The 13,267-nt window shown below is 42.8% G+C and overlaps 2 protein-coding genes across 2 annotated transcripts; one reads left to right on the top strand and one right to left on the bottom strand.

Moving 5' to 3' along the window:
* Positions 1–3,394: 3,394 nt before the first annotated feature.
* On the bottom strand, positions 3,395–11,872 carry LOC120414558 (programmed cell death protein 2-like). The gene is made up of 3 exons (XM_039575779.2): positions 11,682–11,872; positions 4,603–5,383; positions 3,395–4,545 (listed from the first exon to the last, which is right to left on the bottom strand). The coding sequence occupies exons 1-3, from the start codon at positions 11,790–11,792 to the stop codon at positions 4,130–4,132; spliced, it is 1,308 nt and encodes a 435-aa protein (XP_039431713.1). The 5' UTR covers positions 11,793–11,872; the 3' UTR covers positions 3,395–4,129.
* Positions 11,873–12,037: 165 nt separating this feature from the next.
* LOC120414606 (proteasome subunit alpha type-3) lies at positions 12,038–13,264 on the top strand. The gene is made up of 4 exons (XM_039575834.2): positions 12,038–12,199; positions 12,309–12,764; positions 12,827–12,939; positions 13,001–13,264. Exons 1-4 carry the CDS (start codon positions 12,179–12,181, stop codon positions 13,170–13,172), a joined length of 762 nt encoding a protein of 253 aa, XP_039431768.1. The 5' UTR covers positions 12,038–12,178; the 3' UTR covers positions 13,173–13,264.
* The last annotated feature ends 3 nt before the right edge of the window (positions 13,265–13,267 follow it).

The raw sequence follows: 13,267 nt of genomic DNA, 5'->3' as shown, positions 1-13,267 counted from the left end.
GACGATAGATTATTGTTATTGTCCTGATGTCCTAATTTTCGTAATCATTATCGAGTCTCGATAATTTTATCGTTAACAACCTTAGAAATTGGGCATATATCTGCTTATATTAAACCAAAATTGATACTTTTTTAAGGGAAATTGTTCTGGAAACTGTTCTCTACATTCTGATTGATTCGAAAAGATTTTAAAATGGCATGGTGTAAGATTGGGAATCTTTTACGAAATAAATTGCTTTTCAATGAATTACTCTAAGATTACGTATCCAGGCAATTTATTGCTATATTCCATGACAAATTGTACAAAGATAAGAATTATATTTGGTCGTATCGCGGTTTCCAGTAATAAATATGTAACTCAGAATCTCTGAAAGCATATTCATAAAAAATATGGTGGATATGTACAAGAATCCATCGATTTTCAACGATATTAATGAAGAAAAATCCTACTCGCCGCAAAATGTCGTGTTCCTCGATAACTTCGGATTTTTAGCGGACTGTAATTTTGATTTTAGCGGAAGAGTAAAACGCACGCGTCTTTCCGCTTCGGTTTCTGATTTTCAACTTGACGTTTAATGACAAGGTGGTTTTGTGTAAGGTGAGGGTGAAATAAATAGCAACAATATCTACACTAAAGGTGGCAACAAAATCTCGGCGAACATCCTCCCCCATCGTTGAACCGGTTTCGACGATCCTACATCGCCGAGCTGATCGGACATCTCCAATCAGCGTCGTTGATTCTTGTCTCGTGCACCTCGAAACCACGCCGGTGCTATACCTTGGACAGCATCTTCATCGCCAAGCTTGACAACACCACAGAACGATCGTTGGGCTACAGATGTTCGATTTGGCAGCGCACCGCCAACTACCCAGCCCAACTCGGTGTCTCGGAGCGAGGGCAGATTCTCAGCCAGCATCAACTTTCCTGTCCTTATCAGATCCCAGAATAGTTCTGCTCCCAAGAGCATGTCGATCCTGCCTCTGGAATGAAACTGTGGGTCAGCGAGCTCGATTTCAGCAGGAAGATTCCACTTTGAAATGTCGATAGTTTCTGGTGGCATGTCTTCGATGACTTTCGGCGTTATCAACAGCTCGAGCTCGGTCGAAAATGGCGTGACACGTGATCTTATCTTCGTGCGCACGAGATGGCTGATCCTTGTGACCCCGCCGTTCAAGCCGCTGACTCCACAGTCAGCGCGTTCCTTCTTCAGCTCCAACAGGTTGGCACACTCTTCAGAGATGAAATGGTTCTGGGAGCACGAATCAATAAGCGCCCGACACTCGTGCGGGACGCCGTTCCTATCGTAGACCAGAACTACAGCCGTCGACAGCAGGGTCTGTTTCTTTCCAGACCGGATCTCTGCGTTCAGTTTCGGCGCCTCCGCCGTCGTCGTTTCCAGCTTCTTCGCTCCATCCGTATGAAGCAAAGTGTGGTGCTGCTTTCTGCATGCCTGGCACGTACTTGCTGCAGTGCACACCGCCACACGATGGCCTTTCCGGAAACAGCTAAAGCATAATCCGCATTTGCGTAGGTGACTGTACCTTTCGTTAACGGTCTTCTGTTTGAACCGCTCACACTGCATCAGCTCGTGTCTTTGATTGCAAACCGAGCACCTTGTGTCGTTAGCAATCACTAAGGCGACCGACCTGTTCGGTTTCTCGCCCTCTGCACATGCACTGCTCGACTCAATCCTCTCCCAAACGCGGCATCTGTTCTTCAGGAATGTGATGGTGGCCGCGTACGAAGGAAGTACTCCAACCTTCTGCTCCGCCTCCCAGGCCCTTCGTGTTTCCCTGTCCATCCTGGACGCAAGCAGATTCACGGTCATTTGCTCCCCCAATCCATCGACCGGAAGCTCCAAGTTCTTCAGCCCCTCGACGTGCTTCACGCAGGAATCGATCAGCTTCCGAAGTTCAGCAGCGTTGTCGCTGGAGATTTTGGGTAGAGCAAAGACTGCGTCGATGTGCTTGTCGACGATGATTCGTGTGTCTCCGTACTGCTCCTCGAGGACGGCCCACGCCGCGTCATAGTCGTTGTTGTTCACAATGTCTTGATCTATGACTCCTTCGGCATTTCCAATCAGCGATTCTCTTAGGTGAAAGAGCTTGATCGCTGGAGCTTCGTTGACGTAGCGGGCCATGATGTTCTGGAACATGGACTTAAACGAATTCCAGTTCTCGTACGTTCCATCGAATTTCGGCAGGGGCACGATCAAAGGTGGAAGGTACTGCGGTACGACGACATTGGTGGAAGTAGTCGGAATGACCGCTGCGGCCGGCTCCGGCTTCACGAGTTTCTCGAGGTGTTCATTCAGAGAAATGCACAACTGATCGTACATCTTCTCAAACTCCAGTTCGCACTTTTCGTGTTGTTTCCGTTGATCGCCAGTGAGTGCCATTGAGTAGATTTGCGCCTGGTACTCACCGAACTTCTTGCAGCAGTCCTGCACGCTCTCCAGCTGCTGCCTTAGGAAGTGGACGTTGCGTAGGTTTGCGTTCGGCGCAGCCACACTGGTTGTAGTCGCCGTCTTCACTCGCTTCAGCTTGTTCTCCATCGCCAGTCGTTGGCGAACAAGCGCATTCAGCTGCTCTTCCATTTCGCGCACTTTTTGTCGTCGACGTTGTTCTTCCAACTGCTCTCGCACCGGCGTCACTTCTACCTTCTTGGCGTCGCCGTTTTCTTCCACTCGATCCTCCTTTTTCGGCGTCGCCTTCTTCGATTTCTTCTTCCCACTTTTAGGCGTTCTCGGCAAGGTCATGTTCTTTCATGCTCCACTTCACTGAGAAGGTGCTACGCCCTTCGGATAGTGTTTCCTCCTCTTTCCGTCCAATCGGCACTCCACGGACCACTCTCCAGCTGTCCGATGACCGCACACTTTTTTCAAAGCAGCGTGGGTACTTCGCCCCGCGCTCTACTTGTCACACGTCAACACACACGGACACTTCGACCGCGAATGTTCCGATTCGAGTTCCCGCGCCGGCAACTCGTCAACCTTCAATCCACGGATCACTGCTCCAGCAATCCGGCCTTGAAGGACCAAATGTTCCTCGATAACTTCGGATTTTTAGCGGACTGTAATTTTGATTTTAGCGGAAGAGTAAAACGCACGCGTCTTTCCGCTTCGGTTTCTGATTTTCAACTTGACGTTTAATGACAAGGTGGTTTTGTGTAAGGTGAGGGTGAAATAAATAGCAACAATATCTACACTAAAGGTGGCAACAAAATCTCGGCGAACATGTCGAAAGAGCCCTTAATTCATGGTGCCAAATATCAGACGGTTGTGCGGATTCGTTCAGCAATGGAGGGGTCGTCTTTTAAGCTCTTCCGATCAAAGTCCAGACTTGAAACGTTTTGATTGGACAAATTTCTTTCATTAAAAAATAAAACACAACCCTTTTAACGCTGATTCAATAATGCTTTGTTTCCTACCCGCTACAGAACTAGTTTGAATAAAGAAATTGAGTAACATTTAACGAAATTTCATATTGGCTGTTGCTGCTGCTGCATGTAATTTTCTGGGCAAAACGGTTCTTCTGAAATATTACTTTTTTTAAAGTGAATGCTGAACAGTACACTGCTTAAATTTGTTTGTTTGTATATCTTCTACCATATTTCCCCAAACATCGACGGATTCTAATCAATCACTGCTACTATTCCCCCTTCCCTCTTAAAACCAACATCAAAATCTACCGAATGATGTCGCTACAGTCCTTCCGCCCGCCCTTGCTCACCATTGATTGGGAAGACCTTTGGCTAATACAGTTTCTAAAAATTGGAGATATTCCCTTCCAGTTGGTGTGTATGTGTGTGTGTGTTTGGTTTAAAATGCAGTTTTAAAACGGTTTCTATCAAAAAACGCACAATTCTTTGCCTGGCTCTGTCTCATGTTCGATACGTGTGTTTTGCATTTCGGTTTGCGCCGACCATGTTGTGGACGCGATCGGCTGGGAAGGTAACTTTCTCTGAATTGACGACGTGACGGATAAATGCTAACAAGACGATCTCTAAGGTTTTGTTCTCGTTTCGAGGGATTATCGTTACTTGGAGTAAACTTTTGTTTAAAATTCACAGTAATATCAATTTGATAGCCGCTACTTAGTATAAATATGTTGGTTGATGAATGCCTGGATTAAGACTCTTGCTGCACCAGCACCATCTCGGCCCTCATCCGGTCCGGCGTGTCCCAGCAGCTCTTGATGCAGGTCCACACGAGGACGTTGCCGAAATCGATCGGTACCTGCTGGCCGGTGGCCTCCAGGCAGAGCTTCTCGATGATCGTTGGAAGGATTTGAACCTCGCAGATCATCTCGTGCTTGCAGTGCTGGCAGAGTGGTGCCACGACGAGTTCCTTCAACGGGGCAATCAAAATAGGCGCAGCGGTGCGAGAGTAGCGCAGAATTTGACCCGGATTCTCCTGCAGTTTGGTCATAAAGTTGTGGAACATGAGATCGCCGTGGGCGGGGACGCCTTTCTCGTACATTTCTTGATCTACCGGCTGACCGCCAACGGCACCGTGTCCCACGGGGCTGTCTGGACTGGTTTTGACTGAAAGTAACAGAAATAGTCTTTAGCTATAAGATTTCCTACTCATTCTCCACTCACCATCTTCATGCTTCTGGTACTCGTGCAGCAGTTCCCTCACGTGGTCGGAAATGTCCGCCGCAAACGAGCGTTCCTCGTCCACGTTGATGTAGAAGCTCTTGAGCGTCAGATCGCGCACCTCCCGTGATATAATCTGCGGCTGCTTCAGCAGCGCTATCAAGTCTCGCTTCGGCGTTACCGGAGTCTCCACCGCAACCACATCCTCCTCAGCTCCCTCAATCTCCGCCGATACTTTGCTAGTATACAAGTTGTCTATCAACCCACCCCGCGCCCCTCCATCATTAGCGTTCCTCTCGTCAACCCGAAGATCACCGAACCCCGGCACCGGATCGTTCTCCAGCGAGTTGCTCTCCTCTTCCTCGTCGGAAATCTTGTTATCCCACCGAATGACGTTCCCATTCTCCTCGTTATCGTTCACATCCGGTCCGGTGTCCACGCGCATAACCGTATCTCCCGGACCACCCCCACCGGCAGCATCCTCGTCCTCGTCGTCCCACTCGTCGGCACCGCTGCACCACGAAATACCGACCGTTTTCACAACCTGCTGATTCGATGCAGTCTCATAGTTTTCTCCACAGCCGGGGCTCTTCTCCAGCGATTGTGCCCGCACGCAAAACCAACTGGACGACTGGGTCGAGCAGGGTGCGTTCAGACAGGCAAAGATGTACAGCGTCCGGTGGAACTGGGAGTTTTCCAGCGGGGCGTAGATTTGCAGGATCAGCGGGCGGGCCTGGCCGCACAGCGGACACGGGGAGACGGCGACTTCCGAGCCGGGCCAGTTCTGTTGTGAGAGAGGGAAAAAAAGCATTTTAGTCTGCATCAAACTTCAAAACATTTTTGGAAATGATTGGACATAGTTCTCATACACTAGGAGATCTGATCCCCATATCCACGAGTTGATCCTGAAACATATGTTAGCGCTAGTGGCCCTTGCTCCATCAGTTCACTAAGCGCAGTGTAAGGGTATAGAGCGACGAGGAATTTATAGGCACGACAACGACGTGTAAAACTCCTAATAAAATATTTAAAATAGCTTTTTTTTAAGGTCGGATAAACATATAACAGATTGTCTTTTAGGACTTAAAAAAAAAAAACTCCAGAAATTTGATTTATCTAGTTGTCAATATTCAACTGTTTTAATTTTTTCAATGATAAAATCAGTTTGATAAGATGCTATGTTTAATCAGCTCTACTACCACTAACATTTACACATAAGATCCTCTGTAATTACTCTTAGCATTAAGAAAACTGTAATTACAAAAGCCGACTCGTTCCTAAACTTTAAAGCTCTCAGTACCGAAAAGGATATAATAAAAATAATTGTATGTGAAAAAAACAGATTCTATGTTTTACCACTTATTTGAATGTGAAATATTTGAAGGGACAAATTCAATGAACACATTTGCAATAACTTAAATCAAAATTTGTTGGATTTATTTTTATGCAAATTCAATACTTTTTTCATGTTTTCGAAACGTAAAAAAGTGTTTCCATTTTTCATTCTGAATGAACAGCGATTAGATTTTATTTGATATTTAAGTATTCTGATAATTGAAAATCAATCTTAATCTATAGTAATTTACACATACTCACAAAAAAGTTCAAGGGAAACATTTGGAAAAAAATATTTGAAATGACTTAATGAATTTAGTTAAACAATTTAAAAAAAAATTCCACAAAAAAAAAACATTGCCAAACTCAAGTTGGATTTTTTTTTTCAAATATTCAATCAATGTGATAACATGAAACAGAATCATAACTTTACGCTGGCCATAATCGTTAAAATTAGGCTCAATTTTTATATTAGTTTTTATTAACTTTGTTGTTGTTTCAAGTTAGATGTTACCTGTTGTTTGATAAACAAAAAAATAAATAAAAATCTTATGATTCATAAAAAAAATCTGTGTCAAACGCATCCAATATTTCGATGCCAACATTTCAAAAAGCATCATGTACAAACCGTGAGTTTTGAAAAAAACGCATTTGAATGTTGAGCATCAATTTTCAATTCCCATTTTAATATAAAAGCAAAATAAGATGTTCTAATGATAACAAACGATGAAAAACGTTGCTTTTATTGATACTTGATCATCCAAATTAGAGCGTCCAATTTCCCGTCCCGGGAAAAAAAATCCCGGGATTTCCCGAAAAAAATATTTCCCATTTCCCGGGAAATTTGCAAAATTCCCGGGAATTCCCGAAATTTAAGCGAAAGTATACAATTTTTCCACATTTTTTTTAATAAAAAAATAAGTAAAAGAACTCAATTTATTTTATTTTATTCAATTTACTGTTCTTATTGAACTTATCAGTTTCATGTCAAGGTAATTTCAGATGATATTTATTTCTGAAGCGCTCACAACTGGTAATAGATCTTTTTTATTTGTTAGGTAACACAAATTACAATATTATGAAATGAAAATTAACTATTATAATTTTGATGAGGTTTTTATACGAAAATTGTTGTTATAGCATTAAAAAATAAGGTACCCCTTCCCGCCAAGATCAAAATTGAGTTTTTTGCTACATTATAGTTTACAATTGTTTTACCATCATTTACCAAATTGGTTCATTAGGTTAATTAGTTTGAAGGTGTTCGATAAATTTCAGTTTAAGGTTGAAAATTTATATAGCACTAGAGCTACTAAACTACTTTTTTACTTTAAAAATTCTTTCAACCGAAGCCATTTATTAGGCTGAATAATTAAAACATCATTGAAAAAGTACTTCGTATTATATGAAAGTGCCCAAAAAATGCAAACATACTTTTGAAAATCTTGCTCCAAATAATCCAAATTTGAGTTGTGATTGCATACAAAGGGTTTTTCAAATGAAAAAGCAGATTTTTAAGGTAATTTCAATACTTATCTATTTATTCATGTGTTCAAACCAGTAAGATTTTTACTGAAAAAATATTTGCCATGTAAAACATATTTTCTAATATTTTTTTTCGTTTCAACGTAATTCTCGCTTACGTGTTCCCTGGGCCTTGTAAAGTCAAGGGGCATGATTTGATCCTAGTGCATTAGTTAAAATTTGGGTATACATTCTTTTTTATAAGCACTATGGACACCACTTCATGCTACGAGAACTCGCTTTGGCGCAGCCCCAGGGCTTAAGCGTTGACCGATAAGCTGTCTTCGTGAACTAGGTAGTTCTCCGATAGTGAAAATATCACAATTGCACAAGACACCGCTGCTTCTGTGACTTTTTCACTATCACAATGTGGGATTTAGGTGGGACTTCAGGATAGTACAATTGATTTGTTGCTTAGCACTAGCATTTAAAATAAATCTGTATCTTTTCCAAATCTATTTGATGATAAATTTAGTTGCAATTGTTAAGTTAGAGTAATGCTGTCAATAAACTTTGATAGATGTAGAATACTAGGCATTCTTTTATGTCAAATTGTCCATAGAGTCTCGATCAATCAATAATGTAATGATATCGGACAAAATTCGTTGATCTGTTGAACTAACGGTTTTCGGATTATGGTTGTATCGACCATTGTTGCGAATCGAGGAACTTCGGATCTTTTGACGTAAATTGTTATTTTTTTTTCAAATCGCGATTTCTATCCTATTTGTATATCAGTTCATAATTTTTTATTGTTTTTGATAAAACTAGTACTACAACAGTTAAAGGAACGTTTACTTTTGAACATTAAGTTTATAGGATTTTAGATTAAAGTTTAGATTTTCAATCCAAAGCAGTTAGCAAATGAATATTTGGACTTAAATGAATAATTGAACATTTTGGACTTATGAATAACACCCAACTGTGCATTTATTCTAGAGTCAGATCCATACAGCGTCAGTGTTTATTTGGTCGAAGTGTACTAATTCATTGGCAGATCTGATTCTAGTTGTAATGTACGACAAGACTACTGACGGACGTGACAGGACGAGGGCCCAGTTTAGAGGTTTCAACATCAACGATGTGCGGCTGGATCACCCTCCCAAAAAAAAAAAAAAAAAAAACGTAATTCTCGCTTACGTGTTCAAATGGTTCAAATGGTATGCACATAGGAAACCCATGGCGCATTAGTGGTTTTGAAAAAGTAATCTAGAATTATCAATGTTATTCTTTATTGTATTTTATCAAACTGGTTACTGAGACAAATTTAAAAACAATGTTATGGTTTTGGAGCATGTCATACATTGTAATTAAATTAATACTACCTACTTTAAAAAAAGACTAATAATTATTTTTATATTTTGTACGAATTCAGCTTTTAAATTAAGAAAGTTTATATATTTTCTTAAAGTTTTATGTTTTTTTATGTTTTTTTTTTTTTTTACAAAAAGTCAAGGCATTAATTGCCCCTCACACTTAGTTTGACCATTTAAGTTGCTATTCTATACAATTTTGTTGCAAAATAACTATCAGAACCAGGATCAGATCAGATTTTCGATAAATTCTAATATAATCTAATTTCGATAAATCTAATTTCCCGGGAATTCCCGGGATTTCCCGGGAAATTTGCTAATAATTTCCCGTTTCCCGGGAATTTTGTAACCCCGGGAAATTGGACGCTCTAATCCAAATTCAATAAAACATTATTTCTGTCATTATATTTGAGAAAAATAAACATAACTTCTTTTAAAATCACCAACGTCTATATCACTCTGCTGTCATTGAGGGGGACGCTTTGTTAAGATTCGTTTTTCTTCGCCGAATGTACATGGCGGTTTTTTCATGATGCTTTTTTTTCGTCACGAGGTTCATTTAGTCTTTTGTTTGACAGGTTGACAGGGCTATATAAACAGGGACTGCTGATGGCAGAGATTTTGTTTATGTTACTTTATTTCAAATCATGATTTAACAGACTTTACTGAAGTAACTTTTGCTCATTTTTGGTGGAGAGGTAGCTTATTAGGAGTACTTTCAGAATATGCAATAACCCAGAAAGTGTCAAAATGTACATGATGCCTTTTGAAATGTTGCCGTCGAAATGTTGGATCTAGAAATCTGGAGCAACATTTGAAAAGGGCGCATAAGCATTTTGACAGCTGCAACTATTTTGCAAATTCCGAGACAACAAATAACTATTGAAACAACCCTGAAGCACAGACAAACAGACGGGACACTCGAGTGCGGAACCATCGTCCTTCAATAACCGAGCCAAAAACGGTTATTTCAAATGCAATTTAGCTTCGGCATCCACTCACCCGGCGCTGATGGCGCTGCTGTCGTGACAGCTCGCCCGTCTTTCGTTAGTGTGTGTGATGTGTTTTTGTTGTTGTAAAGTTGAGCATGAGCACGTGGCATCAAATGAAAACAAAAAAATATGATGGAATTCAATTCATGATCCACAATCCAGGCTTTGCAGGACAAGATTGGGACAGTTTAGGCCAGGGTCAGATGAGCGGCTGGCTTGCGAGGACATACCTTTTGCTCCACTATTAACCCGGTAGGCCTGCCGATGTCGAGGCTGCTGATGCGGCGTCCGCTACTGCGGAGGAAGCCGGATTCTGTGGTGGAGTCATCTCTTTCGGAGCAACCTGCTTATCCTTATGGATTGCTGCTCAGATTTCTACTGCTGATCGTCCTTTTGGCGATGTTGCGTCGATCGTGAGCTCCACTCAATCTTCATCCACAGTTATTCTGTTTCGATGTAAGATTTTGCAGCAGCGTTTTTTTGGAATCTTTGCGAATTTTTTCACCTCGTTCGTCACTTTTTGCTTTTGTTGTTTGACGCAACTTAACTGCGCCGTGGACACGTTTCCCGCGGATGTTTCCAAACGCCCATCGTTGGAATCAATTCCGGTAGATTTGAATTTGGAACGAACTTGGACCGAGCCACGTAGCCTAGTGGTAACGCTCCCGCCTAGTAAGCGGTAGATCGGGGTTCAAATCCCGGCTCGGACCAACACAACTGGTGATCTTTTCCCTTCTGGATTCGATTGCTTAGAAAAGGGAAGGTAGTGTATCGTCACAAACTGGACCTTATCACGACACCTTAGGGAGGCAACCTATGGAATGTTAACGTTAACCTTAACATGTTAACATTGAGTTGAGAATGACAATTGCCACTGAATCCGCTTTGTAAATGCCGGCCCCGATACTCTTCAAGGGTGTTCCCCTCAGGAACTGGGAAAGATTTACTTTGGAAGCAACGGGAGGACCAGTGGTTTGGTGTCTGTCGTTGCGGTTGTGGTGCATCGTTGCTGGTGCTGCCGCATGATTTGGCTCAGGAGGTTCTGCCATTGAAAACGGAACCGACCCACCGTCATCTTCGGCCGTCGGTGTTAATTTTTATTTTCATTTCATCGAGTACTGACGATCAGCAACAACAAAATTATTTCAATCAGCTGTTGATGTTTACAATCGTTAAGGCTTGATTGTCTCACGCATACATCGTCATGACACATGACAGTGATGGGTTTGTATTGGTATGTTTGGGATGCGCTTCGGCATCAGCTCACCAGGCAGCGCTGGCGTCGTCGTGATTTGGTGGTTTGATTAAGGACGATGGATTTCAAAAATAATTTGTATGGAGAGTCACGTCTGTTTGTCTGTGCCTGAAGTGTTGAGAGGTAGGTGGTGAGGCCAGCTATTGTTTTACACTTTGAGTTTTGTGAAAAAGTTTCCTGAAGTTTGAGAATTTGCTAAATAGTTTTAACTGTCAAAATGCTTATCCGCCCTTTTCTCGTGTTGCTCCAGAAATAGTATCAAATTAAATTTGAAATACGAATTCAATGATGCATATTAGTACAATTCTGACGACTTTGGGAGCCATTTTCATGCTGCTGCTTTAAAAAGCTATGAAAATTATTCTTACTAAAATTTTCTCTCATCGGAAAGATCCCCATTTCTTGCTTAAGCTCATATTTTTACGTGTGATAACTTGAAACCTTATAATTGAAACCTGTTAGTTCGAGTTTTCTAAATAAAGAATGTCATGATGATTTTTGAATTCATATCATTAGATTAAATCGAAAATATGGTATGTTTAATTGCTCAAACATAAATTACATAAAAACCACTTCAAATCATATTGTGCAAACTATGGTGACTCCTCCACCAAAGGAACGTTTTGCGTAAAACCCGACTCCCCCACACTCCAGTAAACTCACCGGAGTTCCTCCGATCTTGTTCACGGCATGGTTCAGGTACGGCTTGTCGCGGTCCGCAATCGGTTCGTACTCCGAGTACCCGAGCAGGACGGTGCACTTGTTTTTGGCCATTCTCGTCTCGGTTCGCAGTTTTTTTTTTTGGGGGCACACAAAATTGATTTTTCACTGTCAAGACTGCTGCTGGGATAAAGAAAGAGGATCCTGGCGCAGGACCTCTTGTTTTGGGGGAGGCTGGCTGAAATTAAAAAAAACACAACGACGGGAGGACACGCGCGCGGTTGACGTCTAGAACTGTCACTCGGTTTGTTTACTTGGGCGTTCTTGGGGGTGAAGTTGGCCCGCGAGCGTCGCGAGCTGTCAGGTTGACGTTCCCGAAAATTTGTGTTCTCTCATCGTCGCTGAGTTTTGTGCTGTTTCATCTTGCGGCTCGCGTAGAATTTGGAGATATTTGAGGGAAGTGCTTGTGAAATTGTAGGATTTTATAGTAAAACTACAGAATGAGCTCCATCGGAACTGGTGTAAGTATTGGATTTGCCTTAGAACGTTGATTTTACCAGCGATAGTGGTTTGTTAGCTGCGCCCACTTTGCATTTGAGGTTAGAGCGTTAATTTGTTTGTGTTTTTCAGTACGATCTGTCCGCGTCACAGTTCTCGCCGGACGGCCGGGTGTTCCAGATCGAGTACGCGGGCAAGTCGGTGGAGAACAGCGGCACGGTTATTGGGCTGCGCGGCAAGGATGGCGTCGTGCTCGCGGTGGAGAAGCTCATCACCAGCAAGCTGTACGAGCCGGAGTCGGGAACGCGCATCTTCACCATCGATACCTCGATCGGAATGGCCATCAGCGGAATGATCGCCGATGGACGCGCCATTGTTGACCTGGCCCGTCAGGAGGCGGCCAACTACCGGCAGCAGTACGACCGTCCGATTCCGCTGCGTCAGCTGAACGATCGCCTCTCGAGCTACTTCCACGCGTACACTCTGTACAGTGCAGTGCGCCCCTTCGGCGTGAGCGTCATTCTGGCCTCCTGGACGGAGGAAACCGGCCCCGAGATGTACATGATCGACCCGTCCGGCGTTGCTTGTGTAAGTTACTAGTAAGAATCTCGAGTTTATTCAGAAATTAAACCAATCTCAATCCCAAACAGGGCTATTACGGTTGCGCCATTGGCAAGGCCAAGCAGACGGCGAAAACGGAGATTGAAAAGCTGAAGCTGTCGGAGATGACGGTGAACGAGCTGATTACCACGTCTGGAAAGATGTAAGACACAAGCCGTGCCTCCAATTTTGCTAATTTAACAATTGTATTCAATCCCTTGCAGCATCTACCAGGTGCACGACGAGCTCAAGGACAAGGACTTCAAGCTGGAGCTGAGCTGGGTGTGTCAGGCCTCGGGCGGCAAGCACCAGATCGTGCCGGAGGAGATGTACACCGCAGCGACCCGGGCCGGCCAGGAAGCGGTCGACGACGACGACAGTGATAACGAGATTTAAGGCGTTTCTTTACTTCTAATTTTGTGTTCCTCCTCGCGGGGGACGTTAAATCAGTAATTTCTTATGGTAAAAAATAAATTCGGAAAAAGGAAGCG

The sequence above is a fragment of the Culex pipiens genome, chromosome 3, assembly GCF_016801865.2.
Source record: "Culex pipiens pallens isolate TS chromosome 3, TS_CPP_V2, whole genome shotgun sequence".
NCBI classification, from domain to species: Eukaryota; Metazoa; Arthropoda; class Insecta; order Diptera; family Culicidae; genus Culex; species Culex pipiens.
This window is presented reverse-complemented; position numbering and strand designations above follow the sequence as displayed.